The sequence below is a fragment of the Hypanus sabinus genome, chromosome 4 (assembly GCF_030144855.1).
Source record: "Hypanus sabinus isolate sHypSab1 chromosome 4, sHypSab1.hap1, whole genome shotgun sequence".
Classification (NCBI taxonomy): Eukaryota; Metazoa; Chordata; class Chondrichthyes; order Myliobatiformes; family Dasyatidae; genus Hypanus; species Hypanus sabinus.
Window position 1 is genome coordinate 74086024 of NC_082709.1, and position 20828 is coordinate 74106851.

Here is a 20828-nt window from a genome sequence, read left to right on the forward strand (position 1 = left end):
GGAGGCTAGAAGAAGTCTTATGACTTTTCCATGTGTAAAATGTGGTCTCCAGACACTTGAGAACACAGAAGAAGGGCCACTACAGTCACTGGAATGTAAAAGCAAAGATGTAATGCTAAGGCTTTATAAGGCATTGGTCAGATTGCATATGGAATACTGAGAGCAGTTTTGGATCCTTATCTAAAAAGATGTGCTGACATTGGAGAGGGTCCAGAGGATGTTCACAAGAATGATTGCAGTAATGAAAGGGTTAACATACGAGGAGCATTTGATGGCTCTGGGCTTGTACTTGCTGGAGTTTAGAAAAATGAGGGGGATCTCATTCAGACGTGTGGAATATTGAAAGTCCTGGATGGTGGACGTGGGGAGGATGTTTCCTGTGGGGGGAGGGTCTATGACCGGGGGGGGGGGGGGGGGGGGGGGGAGGGGGAGGGGGGGAGGTCTCAGAATGCAACGGATTAAAACGGATGAGGAATAATTTCTTCAACCAGAGGGTGGTGAATCTGTGGACGTCATTGGGTATATTTAAAGTGGAAGTTGATAGGTTCTTGATTAGTAAGGGTGTCAGAAATTACACAGCAAAGATGGGAGAGTGGGCTTGAGAGAGATAATAAATCAGTCAATATCAGATGGTGGAACAGACCTGAGGGGGTATTCACTGGATTTGGCCTAATTCTGTTTCTATGCCATATGTCTTGTAGTTCATTATCAGATGGTTAGGGTCTAGACTATGTAACTCTGAAAAGAAAGGAGGTAAATGTATTTGTGGTCTTTGAAGAAAGCTTAGTAAAAGAGAAAGGGGTTGTTTCAAAAGATAGAAGATGGACAAGTTATATGATACACAGAATAATAGAAATTGAAGTGGGGTGAGTTAATTGACCCCTCAAGCGTGCTCCACTATTCAAAAGCACCCTGGCTGATATACTTCAGCCACCATTTTCTAATCCATGCCACATCCTGGATTCATTTAACATTCAGAAATTCATCAACCTCATTTGAATACACTCAATGATTGTCTCATTTCCCTGCAATAGAAAATTCCAACAATTTGATACCCTCCACATAAAGAAGGTTCTCCTCATCTCAGTCCTAGCCTACCCAACCCTACAGTTATCAGGAAATGTGCTGGAGTAATGTTGAGGAAGCATGTGATGTAGGTTGGTCCAAGGTTGAAGTACTGCATCGGTCGGTACAGTACTGGGTGCAAATGTCTTGGGCACACCCAAGACTCTGCACAGTACTGTAGTACTTTTATGTATTGCTGCCACAAAAAAAACAAAAAATTTCATGACATGTGAGTGATGATAAACCTGACTCTGATATAGGTCTGTATTATGGACTGGATGTGGGAGGAGGGAATCATGGTTGGGAAAAGGGGAAGGGAGAGGGGAGGAAGTGGGAAGCACCAAAAAGACATTTTGTAATGATCAGTAAACCAACTGTTTGGAATCAAATGACCTTGCCTGGTGTCTCTCGGGGCTGGGCATGTCTGCACCTGCACCACCTCCCCAACCCTGACATTCGTTTGCCACCTGTCCCACACCCCTCCCACAGTGCTCCACCCTTACCATTCCCAACATCCTCTGGTCCCACTAGATTTACAAACTCACTTTCCACTCCACATTGACAAATATAGTACAGTGTAAAAGTCAGAGGCACCCTAGCTATATATATGTGCTTAAGACTTTTGCGCTATAAGATTCTCTTTGAAAGAACATCCACTGCATTGATGCACTCTCTGATCTAATTTCAATCTGAGGGATAAGATCATTGTAAATGAAATGTGGGCTTTACAGGGGAATGAATTAGGAAGATGGATTTTGGAAAAGAACAGCCGTTTGTGTTCATTTGTTTCCTTCAGCAAGTCTGTTTGAACAACGTGTACCTCATAAACAGGTTTAGCTTCTCTTTGAGATTAGGCAACACACACACAAAAGTATAGATTTTTGGGCATCTTGATGGACATTGGAACCAATTCTACTGTTTCTTGACAATATAGATGGATACTGGAAAGGAAATTTACTTGATCAATAAAATACTAATATGTTTATTTTATATAAAGGTCTAAACCTGGAAAAGCTGGTGGCCACTCATCTTGTGTCTGAATATTTCATTGTTCCGATCCCTGAGCAAACCAATGATCTTCAAGGATCAAACAAGGTAATGACCTTTTGTGAAATAAGTAAAAGAACTACGTGGAACGGTGTACAGGTTTTCCCACTATCCGAAGGTAGAGTGTTCCTATGAAACCATTTGTAAGCCAAAATGTCGTAAAGCGAAGAAGAAATTACCATTAATTTATATGGGAAAAAATTTTGAGTGTTTCCAGACCCAAAAAATAACCTACGAAATCATACCAAATAGCACATAAAACCTAAAATAACACTAACATATAGTAAAAGCAGGAATGATATGATAAATATACAGCCTATATAAAGTAGAAATATTGTACGTACGGTGTAGTTTCACTTATCAAAATCGGGAAGACAGCGAGCCAAAATGGATTTGGAGAAAAAAAATCGGCAGGTACATGCATGCGCACACAACTGCCCGCACAAGGCTTCACGATCATTGTAGTCTTTCTCAGGGTGAACACACGTATAAAGCGGGTGTCTTTTTTTTTTGTAAAAGTGAAAATCCTCTTTGTACTAAACAGATACTAATGTAGGTCTTTTGTGACAGCGAGCTGTCATAAAGAGAACATTCAAAAAACAGGGGCCACCTGTATCATCTATTTGCTTTCCATCCACATGTCAGCTTTTCTGTGGCTTCTGATGCATAACAAAAAATAAAAATCAGTAACCATATGCTAATCACAGCTAAATGCAGCAAAATAGCAGGAGTATTTAACAGTTGTTTTAGCTTGTATATGATGGCCTAATATTGCAGACAATAGAAGAACATAAAATCTTGTAAGGTAGAAAATTGTATGTGGGAGAAGGGACTTGGGAGGGTTAAAAGTCTTACCCAGACAAATCTTGTGTCTGGATGGATTACATTAACTTTAAGAATGTAAGGAAGATGCATTATATTTATATAACTAATGGTGACACATTTTGAAGTATTTTGTGATATACCCTCAGTAGCCACTTAATTAGGTATATGAGTGGAGCCCGGTGTGGTCTCCTGTTGCTGTAGCCTATCCACATAAAGGTTCAATGTGTTGTGCATTCAGAGAGAACACTTCTGCACACCATTTTATAACGTCATTATTTGAGTCACTGTCGTCTTCCTGTCAGCTTGAGCCGTTCTGGCCATTCTCCTCTAGCTCTTTCAACAACAAGGCACTTTCACCCACAGAACTGCAACTCACTGGATTTTTATTATTTTTCACACCATTCTCTGTGAGCTCTAGAGCCTGTTGTGCATGGAAATCCTAGGAGATCAGCAGTTCTGAGATACTCAAACCACCCTGTCTGGCACCAACATTCATTTCACAGTCAGGCATTTGGATCACATTTCTTCCCTATTTTGATGTTTGGTCTGAACAGCAATTGAACCTCTTGACCATTTCTGCATGCTTTTATGCATTGAGTGGCTGCCACATGATTGGCTGATTAGATATTTGCATTAACAAGCAAGTGTACCTAATAATATGGGCACTGAATGTCTGTCACGAATTGCACTCAGGAGTCTCCTCATTATGAAGCTGACTTGGGAGCAACAGAGCACAGCACAGGAGAACTGTAAATACTGTAAAAGGGCTAGATGAAATAGTTTGTCAAATGTGATCTGGAAAGTTACCTTAATCAGTACATAGAAGAGAGAATATGATAGCAGATATCCCGTTAGGGAATGAGACGGGGAAGGTGACAGACATCTTTGTAGGGGAACACTTTGCATCTAGTGATCATCAAGGTAATTATGGAAAAGGGTAGATCTGGTCCTTGGGTTAAGATTCTAAATTAAAGAAAGGCCAATTTTGATATTAGGAAAGATCTGGCAAGTGTGGATTGAAACAGGATATTTTCTGGCAAAGGTGCGCTTGGCAAGTGGGTGGCCTTCAGAAGTGAACTTTTGAGAATACAGAGTTTGTACCTGTCAGAATAAAAGGCAAGGATAACAGGTTTAGGGAACTTTGGTTTCTGAGAGATATTGAAGCCCTAGTTAAGAAAAGGAGGTGCGTAGCAGGTATAGGCAGGCAGGAACAAATGAGGTACTGAGTATAAGAAATGCATGAGAACACCTGAGAAGGAAATCAGGAAGGCTAAAAGAAGACATGAGGTTACTCTAGCAGACAAGGTGAGAAGGAGAATCCTAAGGGCTTCTAGAGATATATTAAGAGCAAAAGAATAGCAAGGGACAAAATTGGTCCTCTGAAAGATCAGAGTGGTCAGCTATGCATGGAGCCGAAGGAGATGGGGTAGATTTTAAATGAACACAGTCTCTAGGTGTGAAGTAATGCAGCAGCGAGGTGATAGACCCTATTCAGATTACAGAGGAAGAGGTGCTTGCTGTCTTGAGACAACTTGGGGTGGATAAATCCCCCAGGTTTGCTGATATGTTGTTCCTGTTCCCTTGCACCCTATGGGAGGCTAGTGCAGAAACTACAGGGGCCCTAGCAGAGATATTTAAAACATACTTAGCCAAGGGTGAGGTGCCAGGAAATTATAAGCAGTTGAATCTGACATTAGTATTGGAAATGTAATTGGAAGTATTCTAAGGGACTGGATATAAAAGTATTTGGATAGACAGGAAAAGACACCATGGCTTTGTGTGTGTTAAGTCATCTCTAACTAGTCTTATGGAGTTCTTCGAGGATAGTTGTTGAAGTCAAGGCATTGGTTTTTTCTACATGGACTTTAGCAAGTCCTCTGACAGGGTCCCATTTGGGAGTTTGGCCAAGAATTTCAGTCATTGGCTTTGGGGAAGAACCCAGGGTGTGGTTGTAGATGGTTGCCTCCCAGATTGAAGGCCTGTGACTGGTGGTGTGCTGCAGGGATCAATGCCAGGTCTGTTGTTATTTGTCATGGACATCAATGATCTGGAAGATAATATGGTAAACTGCATCAGTAAATTTGCAGATGACACCAAGGTTGCGAGTGTACTGGACAGCAAAAGAACTATCAAAGTTTGCAGTGGGATCTGGACCAACTAGTGAAATGGGTTGAAAAATGGCTGATTGAATTTAATAAAGACAAGCGTGGGGTTTTTTTGCTCTTTGGGAGGGCCAACCAAGGTATGTCTTGCACAGTGAGCAGTATGGCATTGAGGAGTGTGGTAGGTCAGAGGGATCCTTGAAAGTGGCATCACAGGTAGATAGGGTTGTAAAGAAAGCATTTGGCACATTGGCCTTCATAAATCAATGTACTGAGTACAGGAGTTGGGATATTACATTGAAATTGTATAAGACTTTGGTGAGGCCTAATTTTAAGTACTGTGTGCAGTTTTGGTCACCTATGTACAGGAAAGATGTAATTAAGATTAAAAGAGTACAGAAAACATTTACAAGGATGTTGCTGGAACTTGATCTGAGTAATAGGGAAAGGTTGAATAGGTTAGGACTTTATTCCTGTGAAAGTAGAAGATTGAGGAGTCATTTGATAGAGGTATACAAAATTAAGAGAGGTATAGATGGGGGTTTTTTCCACTGAGGTAGGGTGAGACTAGAACTAGAGGTCATGGGTTAAGGGTGAAAGGTGAATTGTTTAAGGAAAACATGAGGGGGAACTTCACTCAGAGGGTGTTGAGAGTGTGGAACGAGCTGCCCGTAGAAGTGGTGGATGCAGGGTTGATTTCAACATTTAAGAGAAACTTGGATAGATAAGTGGATGGAAGGGTATGGAGGGCCATGATCTGGATGAAGGTTAATAGTTTGGCACAGACTAAATGGGCTGAACACCCTGTTTCTGTGCTGTAGTGTTCTATAACTCTATGAACAGGGCCTTGGTTGTGGTTATGCCAAACCAATTAAAGTAGTAATCAAATGTCTTAACTAATTTGATCCCTTCTGTCTACACTATGTCCATATCCTTCCATTTTCCTCATATCCATGTGCCGATCTAAACATCAAGTCCCTAATGTTTCTGCCTCTACCACTACCCCAGGCACCCATCATTCTCTGTAAAAATAAATAAATAAAAATGAAGCTTGCCCCTCGCATCTCCCTTGAAATTAGCCCCTTAAATGCACGCCCTCTGGTATTGGACATTTCAACCCTGGGAAAAAGATGCTGTCTGTCTACTCTATCTGCCTCTCATAATCTTGTATAAACCTCTGTCAGATCTCCCCTCCGCCTCTACCATTCCAGAGAAAATAATTATCATTGTACTGTCATTATATCACACGCCCTCTAATCCAGGCAATCTCCTGATAAACCTCTTCTGCACCCTCTCCAAAGTCTTGACTAGAATTGTCTGCAATACTCCAAATGCTGCCCAACTAGAGTTTAATAGATCTGCAACAGAACTTCCTGACTTTTGAACTCGATGCCTCAACTAATAAAGGCAAGCGTGCCAAATGCTTTCTTAACCACTCTATCAACCTGTGTAGCCACTGTCAGGGAGCTATGAACTTGGACCCCAAGATCCCTCTGCTCTTCAACACTATAAAAACATTTAACCGTACTATGTTGTCATTCTTGCTCTGTGTATGTGTAACAGATTTTTCATGTTTATTTTTTTAGGTGTCTGCAGCAGTAAGCTGGCTTGCCTCGCGTTGCCCATCACCCCCAGAAGTCTGCTGCCGGACCCTGATGCAGTTCATCGAAGATGGGCTGTGCCGAGAGTTCAGTGACCAATTTTACAATGATAAATCTGAAAGGCAATCAGCTGCATTGCCTTCACAGAACCCCAGCACCATCATTGAGCTTTACAATGACGTGCTACAATTCCTTTCAGAAGTGATAACCTCTGAGCTGCTCTACAATCTTTCCTGGCCAGTGGCGGAGTTCTGTGGACCCACAGCGGATGAAATATTGGCTCACAAAGACTGGAATTCGAATAGCCACCTGGCCTGGCTGAAGAATGCAGTGTTGTCTTTTCAGTTGCCGTTGATGGATCTACCTCCTTTGAATGGTATAAAGATAATGCTACAGAAAGATTTAACCACATGTTGACCTTCACTTGTATGATTGCAATATTTTTTTCCCTCAGCTCCATGGCCTAAGGTCTGTGATATGATCTCCCATTATGTGTCTCAAGTGCCATGGTCACAGCAAGCTTGTCCACTGCTCCTTTCCAAGGTTGAACAACTCCTGAACAGAGTACACGACAAGTGGAAAGAGAACAGTTTTCTTTCCATGGAAGCCTTAGCCGATGAGGGGCCTTCAGTATCAGAAATCCCCTGGGATGAAATTATTGCCTATTGCATTGATCACCGACTGACAGAGTGGAAGCCTCTGATCCCACCCTGTGCTGCAGGTCAGATGTATTTCTGTTTTATGTTTTAGCTGTTTCATGAGAAGTCTGAGAAGGGAATAAAGGGAAAACAGTAAACTTGATGGACCAAATGGCCTAAGAACAAGAGTGAATTTATATTTCTAGTTTTATTCTGAAAGTGGAATCCCAATCAGCTGAAAGCTTATGCTTTTGAAAGCAAGCATATAAGGTGATTTGTTTTCTTCATTCATTGTGGAAGACAGAATAAAATCTAGTTTACACAATAAAAAGGAAACATGTTAATAAATGGAAATAAATAACAGTACACAAAGTTGATAATATTCTTTTGAACATTGAAAGGCCTCAATCATGTTCATTTACATTTAATCAAAACAACATGATTGCATACACTGAGTGAATTCCTCTGTCGATAACTGTTGGAAACTAATACATTTTTATAATTACTACAGTGGTTGTGTATTGTTCTAATTTATTCTGTGTTTCATTTAAATACATGATTTGTTACTCAGTTAAATGGTAGTTTGTGTTTTTTAATACCTTTTTAACAATTTTCATGAAACTTCAGCTAATTGGGGCAGCCACTTAATTGGGCCAAAATGTTAACGGAGGTCCACTGTGCTTAAAATAATGACAAGGACTGCTAAGTGCAGAGATTTTTTTTTCTTTCTTCTTGGCTCATTTGATGGAAAAGCAAGATTTTGAAAAAGGGGAGTTTTAAAAAAATATTTGGAAATAGATGTGTTTTAGCCTGCCTTACAATATATTAATCTATTTCTTTACTTATCAGGAGCTGTGAGTGAAGATGGCCAGATCCTTGTCTATTATTTTCAGGAAGATCTTAAAAAATATAAGCTTCCCATAATATGGCAACAGGCACGTTCACATACCCAAATGGAAATCCAAGATGCCTCTAAAAGGTAAACAAGACAGAATAGCAAAATAAGTGTGTTTTCCCACAGCAAAGGGATATTGAGAAATGCCCAAAGGATTTGTACAAAGAGTTTGTGGCAAATGAGGAGTGAAAAAATGTGAGCTCTACAGAAGTACAGAGTGGGTAGAGAAGTACTTGGGAAATGTAATAAGGGAGCATGAAATGGGACTGATGAGCACAATGAAAATGCCAAGTATTTTATCTATATTAAAGACAAGAGGGTGACTAGAGAAAGAGTGGGAGTCTGTATTGGGGCCAGAGCATGTACACTGAGTGGCCACTTTATTAGGTACCTCCTATACCTAATAAATTGGCCACTGAGTATATGTTTGTGGAATTCTGCTGCACCCCATCCACTTCAAGGGTCGATGTGTTTGTGTTTAGAGATGCTCTTCTGCACAGCACTGTTGTAACACATGGTTATTTGAGTTGCAATGGCCTTTCTGAGTGTGTGAACCAGTCTGGCCATTCTCCTTTTACCTCTCATTAACCAGGTGTTTCCACCCACTGAACTGCCACTCAATTGATTTTTTTGTTTTGTTTTTTTGCACGATTTCTTAAACTCTAGAGATTGTTGTGCATGAAAATGCCAGGAGATCAGTTTCTGAGATACTCATACCACCCTGTCTGGCACCAACAATCATTCCTATGCATACCTTTATCAAATGCATACTGTAATGATAAGTGAATCTTGCCTTGATGCTAGGAAACTTTTGGAAAAAATTTCAGAGGGATAGGATTAGTCTGAACATCTTCTCCAAGGATAGTCACCTTGTCATGGTGGAGAGGTTTGTTGGTTCCTGAGAGTGATACCATTTGGAGCTTAGCTCTTGAGAGATTTACTCATGGGGATAAGGTCAAGGGGGAAGTTCCAAGTACAATCCAACCAAGACCTCAACAGTGGAGCTGGTGGAAGACGATGTCACATCACAATGGCAGTGAAGGCTGCAGAAGTGAAGTGTATCCATTGTCCTTGCATTTCATGCCACTGGACACTGGCACCAATATTTCAAGTACTATATGGTGGTTAACCATGCCTCAGCCTCTTCCCATGAAACAAAGTCGTGCACAGGCATTTTCCATTAAGTGAACCCACCCTAACATCCCCAATTAAGTGTCATGTTGATCCTGGTTCAGCCTTAGCCACCTGGGGTCTCGCCGATAGACAATAGAGAACATAATACTTGACCAGAGTAATCGCACTACTACTAATATGCACATGGAAAGATGGATTGATCAAAGTGGTCAATGTGGCTTTGTTACAGAGAGGTCCTGTCTGTCTAATTTGAAAGCATTTTTTAGAAGGTATGTCAATGAGAGCTGTGCAATTGATGGCATCTTTGTCACCAATAAGGTGAATGGGTGACTATATTTGTTTATTTTATCCACTATTCAATGCCACGCACTACCCAAGCCCATATAACAACTTACCTTAACCTGGAGTGAGGATAAGCATCACAGGTACAATACAGACAGACAATAAAGTGATATGTGGCTCCTGCACCACATACTGACACTGGGTGGGGGATGGTCCCTTTTAAGTCTCCTCCTACCCCCACCCTTCAATTTTAAACTGGGGGGAGGAGGTGGAGAAAAAGTTATTCTCCTTATGATCATTCACCCCATGGATCTTATGACTGCAAATGTCTTTAATGTCATCCATCAACCACATACACTCCAGGGGAAAATATTCTAAGCTTAACTAGTCTCTCCTTTTAACCCAAGCCCTCCAGTCCTATCAACATCTTCCGTAAATTTTTTCTACATCCTCTCCAGTTTAATAACAATATTCCTTTGGCAGAGCAACCAGAACTGTACACAGTGCGCCAGATGTAGCTTTACCAACATTTTGTACAATTATGCTGTTCAGACTGCAGCTTATCAAAATTTCTGCAGTATTTGAACCAAAGCCATGTCAGACCTCTACCTCATACATTTCTGATGATGTTTCTAAATCAGAATCAGGTTTAATATTACCGCCATATGTCATGAAATATGTTGTTTTGCAGAAACAATGTCTAATAATAAAATCACTGTAAATTACAATAAGAAAGGTGTGTACTGTATATATAGAACTGTAAATTAGATAAGTAGTGCAAAAAGAGCAAAAAAAAAGGAAACAAATAGTGAGGTAGTGTACAGGGTTCCATTGTCCATTTAGAAATTCGATGCTAGAGGGGAAGAAGCTATTTCTGAAACGTTGAGTGTTCAGGCTTGTTGATGGCAGCAATGAGAAGGAGTGATGGGTCCTGTGCTGGGTGATGGATGTCTTCTTGAGGTATTGTCTTTTGACGGCGTCTTGGATTTTGGGGAGGCCAGTGCCCATGATAGAGCGGGGTGTATTCACAACTTTCTGTAGTGTTTTCCGATTCTGTGCAGTGGCCCCTCTGTGCCAGACAGTGATGCAACCAGTTCGGATGCTCTCTACGGTACACCTGTAGAAATTTGCATGAGCCTTTGGTGGCATGTCAATTCTCCTCAAACTCCTAATGAAATACAGCTGCTGTATTGCCTTCTTTGCAATTGGTCAATATGTTGGATAGATCTGCAGAATCAGGTTTATTATCTGATTTTGAAGCAGCAGCAGTACAATGCAATACATAATATACAAAGAAGAAAAAAGAATAAGTAGTCCAATTACAGTAAATAAATATATATTAAATGAAGCCTCCGTTGGTCAGAGTTGAGCATGGATATTGCATCCTAGCTGTCCAGGTACACAAGCCTGGGCAGAACGATATGAAGAGCAAGCTCTTGCCCGTGCAGCAACCTCCCCCTCTCCACGCAGCTGATGAACACAAAGGTGACAAACCAAATCTCTTCAAACACCTAATGAAATGCAGCCTCTGTCTTGACTCCTTTATAGCTGCATTGATATGTTGGGACCAGATTAGACCCTCAGAGATCTTGACACCCAGGAACTTGAAACTGCTCATTCTTCCCACTGCTGATTCCTCAATGAGGACTGATGTGTATTCCCTCGACTTCCCCTTCCTGGCATCACGATAAATTCCATGGTATTACTGATGTTGAGTGCAAGGTTGTTTTTGCAACACCACTCAACCAACTCCAGTGCGCCTCCTCGTCACGATCTGAAATTCTGCCAACACCAGTGTCATCAGCAAATTTATAGAAATGGGGTTTGAGCTGTCCCTAGCCTCTCAGTCATTGGTGTAGAGAGAATAGAGCAATGGGCTAAGAACGCATTGTGCCAGTTGATTGTCAGCGGAGAGGACTTGTTACTTCTGATCCGCACAGACTGTGGTTTGCTGGTGAGGAATCAAGGATCCAGTTGCAAAAGGAGGTACAGATGACAGGTTTTGGAGCTTGTTGATTAGAAATGAAGGTCTGGTTGTGCTGATCGCTGAGTTGTAATTAATAAATAGCAGCCTAGTTATAGGTATTGCTGTTGCCCAGGTGATCCAAAGATGGGTGGAGAGCCAGTGAGATTGCATCTGCCATAGATCTTTTGCGGTGATAGGAAAATTGCAGCGGGTTCAGATCCTTGCATGGGCAGGAGTTGATTATTCCATGACCAACCTCTCAAAGCACATCATCACCGTAGATGTGAGGGCAACTGTGTGACAACAACTGTTGAGGCAGCTCACCCTGCTCTTGGGCACTGGTATGATTGTCACCCTCTTGAAGCAGGTTGGAACCTGTAACTGTAGCAGTGAGAGATTGAAGATGTTCTTGAACGTTCCCACCAGTTGGTTGACACAGATTTTTAATGCCCTATCAGTACACTGTCAGGGCCTGAAACCTTGAGGGGGTTCACCCTCTGGAAAGATGTTCTGACATTGGCCCTGAAACAGAGATGATGAGATCACCATATGCTTCAGGGATTTGCACTGGTGTAGTTTTATTCTCCCTTTCAAAGCATGGCATGCAGAAAAGGCACTGAGCTCATCTGGGAGTAAAGCATCATGAAGTTAGATTTGCTTTATAGGAAGTGATGGCCAGCAAACCCTACTAGAGCTAATGTGCATCCAATTCCATCTCCAATCAGAATTGTTTTCTCATCTTAAAATAGCCTTCTGTAAGTAATACCTGGACTTTATGTATAGTTCTGGATCACCGGTCATGAATGCCACAGATCTATTCCTCAGTAGGGTTCATCCTTGGCTTTTGGTTTGGGTAGCATGGTACATTTACAAAGGCACACGCTCATCCACACAGGTCTTGAAGTCGGTGACAAATGTGACATATTCATTCAGACTTGAAGATGAGTTCCTGAATATTGTCCAGTCCAGTGACTCAAAGCAGTATTGTAAGCACTCCTCTGCTTCCCTCGACCATACTTTCTTGGTCATCACCACTGGTGCTCCAGTCTTTAGTCCCTGCCTGTATGCTTAAAGTAGAAGTACAGCCAGGGGATCGTACTTCCCAAAGCATGGGTATTGGTTGGTATGATAAGTGTTCTTGATGTTGGTATAGTAACTATCAAGTGTGTTGGCTCCTCTGGTTCACAGGTAATATGTTGGTGTTGGTTGAAGTCCCCTGCCATGATAGGGAAGGCATCCGGGTGCAGAGTCTCATGCCTGCAGATCATGATCTGCTCCTCCAGAGCCTGATTTTGGCCTGAGATGGAATGTATACTACTACCAGAATAATGGAGAGAATCTCCCTTGGCAGAATGGATGACATTTGACCACTAAATGTTCCAGTTCAAGTGAGCAGCACTGAGAAACACAATGAGTTAATCAAAAGCATACTCCACCTCCTCTACCATCTGTCTTTATAGTGAGTGGTGAAGCACTGCACCAACTGCAGCACTGCAACTAAATTGGTACCAATGTGCCATAAAGCAAATTACACAGTGGTCCCTGATGTCCCTCTGGTACTGCAATCTTGCTCTGAGATCTTTATTTTCCAGTGGCTGTAGGATTATCAGCAGGATAGTTGGATATGGGGGCTAAAGCCTCTGCATTTTAATATCAGAGTGCATTTGTCGCAGTGGGAGGATACCAAAGCAATGAAAAAGAGCAGTTTAGTGTTTATATATTGGAGATTAGATGTCTTGGCATTTACCTGGGTTCTGTGATCACGCAGTGATTTCCTGTCTGCAAAAATTGAGTTTTATTTTAGCTGTGGTTTGCAACTGTGGAGTCAGAATTTATGGTCCGGAGGTGAAGGAGAATGAGGAATGACTTGTATTTAGGCTAATAGGCTATGTTTTAATGTGTTTTCCAAGACAACTCTCTGAAATTTTACCTTGGAACAATTACTCAATGAGAGTTAGTATTGAGAAAGTGCCATCAGAAATAATGATTGAGCCAATCTAGGCCACAAGGGACATATTGAAAATGAAACTTGATTGCAGCTTAGGATCCATGTGAAAGTCAGATACTACAGATGTTTTGTGTACGGTTCAATTATTTCAGGTTGTAAGCTAAACTACTCTGAAATCTGTGAAAGCTTCCGATGTTTCCGATGTTTTGAATATAAACAATTTGTTATTTCTTGCTATTCGCTTTCCAGGTTGGTGCAAAAGCAGACTTGCTCTTCAGTTAAGCAGAAATTGGACTTTAAACCTTACTCCATGAAAGTCAGCTCTGAAGAAACCCGACTAGAAAGGAGTGTTTCTGCTCTGGACATCACTCATACCTACTCAGCAGAGGAACTTCTGCCAGAGCGATTGCGGGCAGGATTGGAAACAGAAAGAGAGGAAAATCGAAGGTGCGATAACTGCGCGCTCTTCCTGAAAATGGCCAAAGGATGTATATTGACAGTGAAATAAATACTAGACTCAAAGTGAAACTACTGTTTTTAAATACTTATAGCTCATAGATTGTTGGAAAGAATATCATTATCAATCTTTGGTAAATGCAAACAAAATACCTTGTATTAAAAATGAGATTGAGACCAAGTTTTATAATGTTTTAAAACTGTCATTATTGATTGTAAGAAGAAATTTGCAATTATTGCACTAAGAAAACGCAGAAAATTGCAGTCATTGATTCACTCCTTTGACAGGGCAGGAGTACTCTGCATCTTCTCCAGTTATAGAATTTTACCCATTGCACTTGTCTCGTTACTGTCATTGGGCAGGATGTACAGGAGTCTTTGGTCCCACTTCACCAAGTTCAGGGACAGTTATTACCCATTGGGCTCCTGAACCAGCATGGATAATTTCACTCACCTCAACACTGAACTGACTCCACAGCGTATAGACTCACTTTCAACTCATGTTCTCATTATTTATTTGCTTATGTTTATTATTCTTATTTGTTTTCTTTTGTGTTTACAGTGTTGCATATTGTTTGTCAGTCTTTGTGTGTAGTTTTTCATTGATTCTATTGTATTTCTTTCTTCTGTGAATGCCTGCAATAAAATGAATCTCTGGGTAGTATATGGTAACATATACATAATTCGGAAATAAATTTACTTTGAACTTTGACACATTTGCAATTGGTATTAGTAATTGTTTTATTATTGTCCCCATGTACCAAGTGATAAACTTTCTTTTGCTTGCTATCCTTATTGGTTATTTCAAATCATGAGAGTGTTAAGTTGGTACAAGAGAAAAACAATAGAGTGGAGAATATTGTAAAAAAAAATGCAGTGCAGATAGACAGAGCAAAAGTCATGATGAGGTAGATTTTGAAGACGTTCATCTTCCAACATATAAGAGGTCCATTCAAAGAGTCTTTAACAGTGGGATAGTTGTGGTCCTTGAGCCTGGTGGTGTGTGTATTTTTAAAAACATTTTGAATGTATAAGTGCATCAATCTTATTTTAGATGTGGATTGCTATTGTCAAGTATTTCAAAGTTCAAAGTAAATTTATTATCAAAGTACATGTATGTCACCAAATACTACCTTGAGATTCATTTTCCTATAGGCATTCACAGTTGAACAAAACTTTTAAATTTTAAAATTTGAAGTTTAATAGGTTTTTATTTTTTTAAATATACAGTGGTTTCTGGTTTATTGGGATACATCAGGACCAATACATTTTTGGCCCAATTAAGCGGCTGCTCCAATTAGCCAAAGTTTTATAGAAATATTTAAAAGGTATTAAAAAAAGACAAATTACCATTAAACTGCATAACAATTTATATATTTAACTGAAATACAGAACAAATTAGAACATTTCTAATACCTCTACAGTGCTATTTTCCTCTTTAATACTAATTGATGGATGAATTCATTTGTTGTATACTGGTGCTGTAAAGTGTCACTCTAACCACTACTATGCTGATCTGTTTATCATATTCCTAATGCAGAAAGTCAATCAAGTTTACACTTTAAATGATTGTATGTTTAGGAAAAAACTTAGATTTGTGTTTGTATCATTGCCAGATGTGAAGAACAACTCTACCGTTGGCTTGACGAAGGTCCCTTGGAGCCAATCGCTCTCCCTTTGTACCTCCCACAGTCCTTGGCCTCTGCTGCTGAGCTCTTTGTTCCAGGGCTCCAAGCTTCAGCTTCGTCCCCACCACAGGTTTATTAATCTTCCTACCACTACAACTGCCTTTGATTTCTCATGTAACACATTTCATTACCTATGATATGTCCAAGATCAGAAATTTGAATTTAACTGGTTAATTTTTCTAATCCTAGGAGGATGCCAATAACGAGCACAGTGAGGAATCCAAGATGAATGACTCTAATTGGCTAAACAACTCAACAATGACTTTATCAGACAAACTGAAAGAGTTTACAAGATTGATCCAGGCCAGTCGAGAGGAAGAAATGACCTGTGAACGTCACCTATCAATATTACTGGACTTAACTGACACATGATGAAATTAGCAGAAGGAACCTATACTTTCTGGAATGATGTATATGGTTACAGATGGGTGGAGTATAACTTGAGATCATTCCTTGACCAGCAGAAGACATTTTATTTTTGTCTCAACCTTTGATAATGTGCATTTCTTATTTGTCACAGCCATCTGGATTAGTGATTAGTGGAACATGACCTCATATTTATTCAAGTCAATCACCATTGTTTCCCAGTTTTTTCTTGCTGCTTACATTTGTTCTTAGTTACAGAAAACTTGCCTTGCCCCAGTGAACTGATCTTTCTGTTGATGTACTGAGATCTGATAAACATTCAATTTCTGGTAGAGGGTGTGAGCAGAGATGACAAGATGCAGGCCTCAAATCAGTGTAAATTTTCAGTGTAAATTAGAGGAGAGTTGGAAAAAAATCCACTCAATAATGTTGCATTTTACCAAGCGAAGTAGTGCTTTTTGAGAAATAAACATTTTAAGCTATTTGGCTTACTGGTTTTAAAGTATTTTTTGTTTGCTTTGCTTTTCTGAACATGTGTCCACTTTGGAAAGGTGGAAGTGACTAACAAGTTCAGGTTCTAAGTCTTCTGAAAGGTACTAAAAAGTTAATAAAATAAATTGTCTGCAGCATTATAAGAAATTTATAATACTAAACAAAGATGCCATTTCATTAGCTCTTCACTCAGCTCTGGAGCATCTGGATGGTGAAAATGCACAAATCAGGATACTCTTCATTTTCTATAGCTCAAAATTCAGCACTATCATCCCCTCAAAACTAATCAATAAACTCCGAGACCTAGGCCTCGATACTTCCTTGTGCAACTGAATCCTTGATTTCCTCACTTGCAGCCCTCATTTTGTAAAAATTAGCAACATCTTCTCCCCAATCACCCATCGGCACAGGAACCACAAGACTGTGTGCTTAGGCCTCTGCTCTGAATGCTTCATACTTATGACTGTAAGGCTAAATACAGCTCCAATGTCATATTTAAGTTTGCTGATTATACCAGGATTGTTAGCCAAATCAAAGGTGGTGACAAATCAGTATCATGAGGCAGTCCTCATTTAAGGATAGGAGGTGGATAGGATCAGTAACTTTAAAATTCCTTGGCATTATCATACCAGGTGATCTGTCCTAGGACCAGCATATATACAAGTCCCATGATACAGAAGGCACAACAGTGCCTCTACTTAGAAGTTTGCATAGATTCAGCATGTCATCTAGAACTGACAAACTTCTATGGATAGACAGAGGAGAGTGTCCCAACTGGTTGATTCATGGCCTGATAAGGAAACACCAATGCCCAGGAACAGAAATATCTATACAGCAAATGATGGATATAGCCCGGTCCATCACAGCAAAAGCCCTCCCCACCTTTGAGCATATCTACAAGGATTGCTCCATAAGAAGGCAGCATCCATCATCAAGGACCCCCACTATCTAGGCCATGTTCTCTTCTCACTGCTGCCATTAGGAAGGAGGTACAGAAGAATTAGGCCCCATGCCATCAAGTTCAGGAGTAGCGACTGTTACGAACCCCGTAACTGGGTGTCTTACTAGCAAAGATAGGAGTGGCTGTTGAAGTCTGATGATACTATTTTTAACAGTATTAGTAAAAATACACAAAAATAATATCAATGCAAATATACAGATAATATGTTATCAATACTAAACCTAAAAGTGCGGGTATAATAATAATAAGAAATAAGCTCTATCATTGTCTAGGGGATAATGAATTGTCCGATGGAAATATAAAGTTCAATTCAGTTCATACAGGCTGCATTCATTGTTGATCACTGTGTTGCAATTGTTGGAGAGAGAGAGAGAGAGAGAGAAACTTGCCGACTTTCCTTGTACGATCTTGATCCGTATCCGTCCTTTAGCTGGACCGTTCCGTGGAGGACTCGTCACCCAGGCAAGGGTGGACACACACACAAGCCCCCCCCCCCCCCCGGTCTCGTACCGTCTCTCCTGGTGTGTCTAAGGGCTGTTCCCCAGACCCTACTTTTATCCCCACTCACGGGGTCTCAGATGTCAATCAGGTTGGGATGATGCAATCCCTCCACCAGACCACTCTGGCTGTCCCCGAGGGGTTTCAATGAATAGTACAGTACTCAATACACAATTCTTCTTTCAAGAGACAATAGCAGTAATCTCTCCCTTTGTCAATAGGAGACATTCCACCTTGTGTATTCTGGCGTTGTCTCTCTCATTACTGACATGCTGTGTATCTCTCTCATTTCCTGGATATCAGACCTGAAATAATAGCGATCTTGCGATTCTCAAAAAGGGGGAGGGGACAGGCATTGGCAATTCTGTACCCTTCTGCCCATCAGAGTTGCTCCTCATTCGTAACACCCCCATCCTTCTAAGGATTTTTACCACTGGGAAAAATTAACTACTGTAAATTCCAGACTATAGGCCGCAGTGTTGCTGCAGTGTTCAAAGCATAGGAAAAAAGTAGCGGCTTATACTACAGTGCGGCTAATGCATGTTTTTTCAATGCCGCCAAAAACATTTTGCCTGGTAACAGTAGATTGTTATGAATCCCGTAACTGGAGAACTTACCAGCAAAGATAGAGAGGTCCGTTGAAGTCTGATGTCACTATTTTCAAACGTTTCATTTATAATGGGACACAAAAGTAGGGTTAATACATACATTCAGATAGTGCACATCGTCAACACTCAATGTAAAGCGCGGGTATAGTAATACTCATCATTAAGTGAGCTCTGCTGATGTCTAGGGGTTAATAGATTGTCCGTTGGAAATATAAAAGTCACTCAGAAAGTCTGCCGGCCTCAGCCCGTTGGAAATCGCCGGGTTTCACGTGGGGCGACCGAGAGAGAGAGACTGGGGGAGAAGAGAAAGAACTTGCCGAGTCTCGATGAATCTTCCGTGAAATCGGGGGAACGTTGGTTTCCTCTCCCCGATGTTAGTTAAAAGCGGTTTTCTGTGATTCCAGCCACAAATTCCGATCCCAGAATCTGACGCACGTGGCTTCCCGCTGCTGCGGGATCACTCTCTCGTGTCTTCTGGGTGCGTCCGAGGGGCTGTCCCCCTGAGACTCTCCTTTATACTTCCTCACGGGGTCGCAGGAGTCAGTCAGGTTGGGATGATGCAATCTCTCTCTCAACCAGCCCACCTTGCCCGAGGGCTTTTCACGTGGTCTCCATGAGACAATAGTCGCTGTCGTCTTATTCTGCATCCCGGGTGAGACGTGCAATTTGTATTGTTATGATCCCAGCCCCCTCCTTTGTGAGAATCGCAAGAGCACCCGTCGAAAGGTAGGTGGGGTGGGGGGTCAGTAGACGCAGTCGGAGAGAGAGAGAGAAACGTGTCGAATTGCAGGTCCCACCAGGGATACAGAATAACAACAGCGACTATTGTCTCTGAATGTTTGTATTAACCCTACTTTTGTGTCCGTTTATCAATAAAAACGTTTGAAAATAGTGACATCAGACCAACGGACCTCTCTATCTTTGCTGGTAAGTTCTCCAGTTACGGGATTCGTAAGACTCTCCCCCCTCTCCCTCCCTCCCCCTCCCTCCCCCTCCCTCCCCCTCCCTCTCCCTCCCTCTCCCTCCCTCTCCCTCCCTCTCCCTCCCTCTCTCTCCCTCTCTCCCCCTCTCTCCCCCGAAACGTCATTTCTGTGTTACCGATACGTAGGTATATTTAAAAGTAGCTGTGATACAGGCACTGTTCGAAAAAAAGCATTTGCAATATGTATTTGTTTATGTTACCATACGGATTTAATTCAAAGTTTAAAAATCCTCACGTGTAATATCTTTCTCTGTAAATATCTCATTTTACAACGTGGGACACCTGCGGCTTAAAATCCGGTGCGGCTTGTACAAGTACAAAATTGATTTTCTTTCTGAAAGCGTGCGGCTTTTAATCAGGTCCGCTCTGTAGTCCGGAATCTACGGTAATACAGTCTTACAGAATTTCCGAATCTAACACACTACAGAGTAGTACAGTTATACATTCAATTCAGCATATAGATAGTTAGCGACTACATTGTCACTTCCTTTAATAGCTTAATATCTTGTACCTTAATAAATTCCTGTAGCATCAGACTCCAATTTAATAACCACCTACTTTTATTCCTTTTCTTCAGCAAAACGAAACTGAAGAGTTGATCTTAGCTTATGAGTATATTACAAAAGTTTATGCAAATACTAATCTTTATTTTACTTTTAAAATTAACAGTCAATCTTCCCTGGTGTTGTCTTTATTATTTACATGCTTGGTCGAAATCCCTTAAACCAGATCCTGTTATTTAAAGTGGCATTTTTCAACCTTCGCCCCTTTTCCAGTTAACTCTCACGTGGTTAGCTTGCTTACCAGGGTGGAATAGGCTTTTGCATGTTCTTTTCTTAAGAGTTATTTTATCAACAATGTTTTCCAAACTTAGCCCATTTTCTGAACTTCCACACAATTCTTTATTTTTAAGCAAGTCGTTAGTTTTATCTTCAGGACCCTTCATTCTATTAGTTTTCAGTTTAATATCTGCAAGCGATCCCTCATTGTCCAAACAACATTTCAAATTCTGCCTCTTCACAGCACACCCTTGAATAACATTAGCGAGTGGGGCACCTTTACATTCCAAATCAAACTGTAATTGATTCACAGGCACCTTGTTAACAAGCCATTGTTCCTTCAGCCTGGTTACGGCTTCTGACACCAATCCAGACTTTAAATTTTCTTCATTCAATTTAGGAACTACACTTTTCCCTTCTCCTTCAATAATAATATCCACATCACCACCTTTTATCTCCTCCCTAACTTTTAACACACCTTCTAACACAAACAAC

At 40.9% G+C, this 20828-nt stretch overlaps 1 protein-coding gene across 2 annotated transcripts in view; it reads left to right on the top strand.

Annotated features, from left to right (window-relative positions):
* mcm3ap (minichromosome maintenance complex component 3 associated protein) overlaps positions 1-16518 on the top strand; it is a 70657-nt gene extending 54139 nt beyond the window's left edge. For both annotated transcript variants that reach the window (XM_059967396.1, XM_059967397.1), the window contains 7 exons: positions 2063-2160; positions 6626-7016; positions 7095-7361; positions 8128-8257; positions 13753-13950; positions 15576-15717; positions 15837-16518. In XM_059967396.1, the coding sequence (XP_059823379.1) occupies positions 2063-2160; positions 6626-7016; positions 7095-7361; positions 8128-8257; positions 13753-13950; positions 15576-15717; positions 15837-16019 (1409 nt within the window). In that variant the 3' untranslated portion in view covers positions 16020-16518. The remainder of the gene's footprint in view (positions 1-2062; positions 2161-6625; positions 7017-7094; positions 7362-8127; positions 8258-13752; positions 13951-15575; positions 15718-15836) is intronic.
* Positions 16519-20828: the final 4310 nt, after the last annotated feature.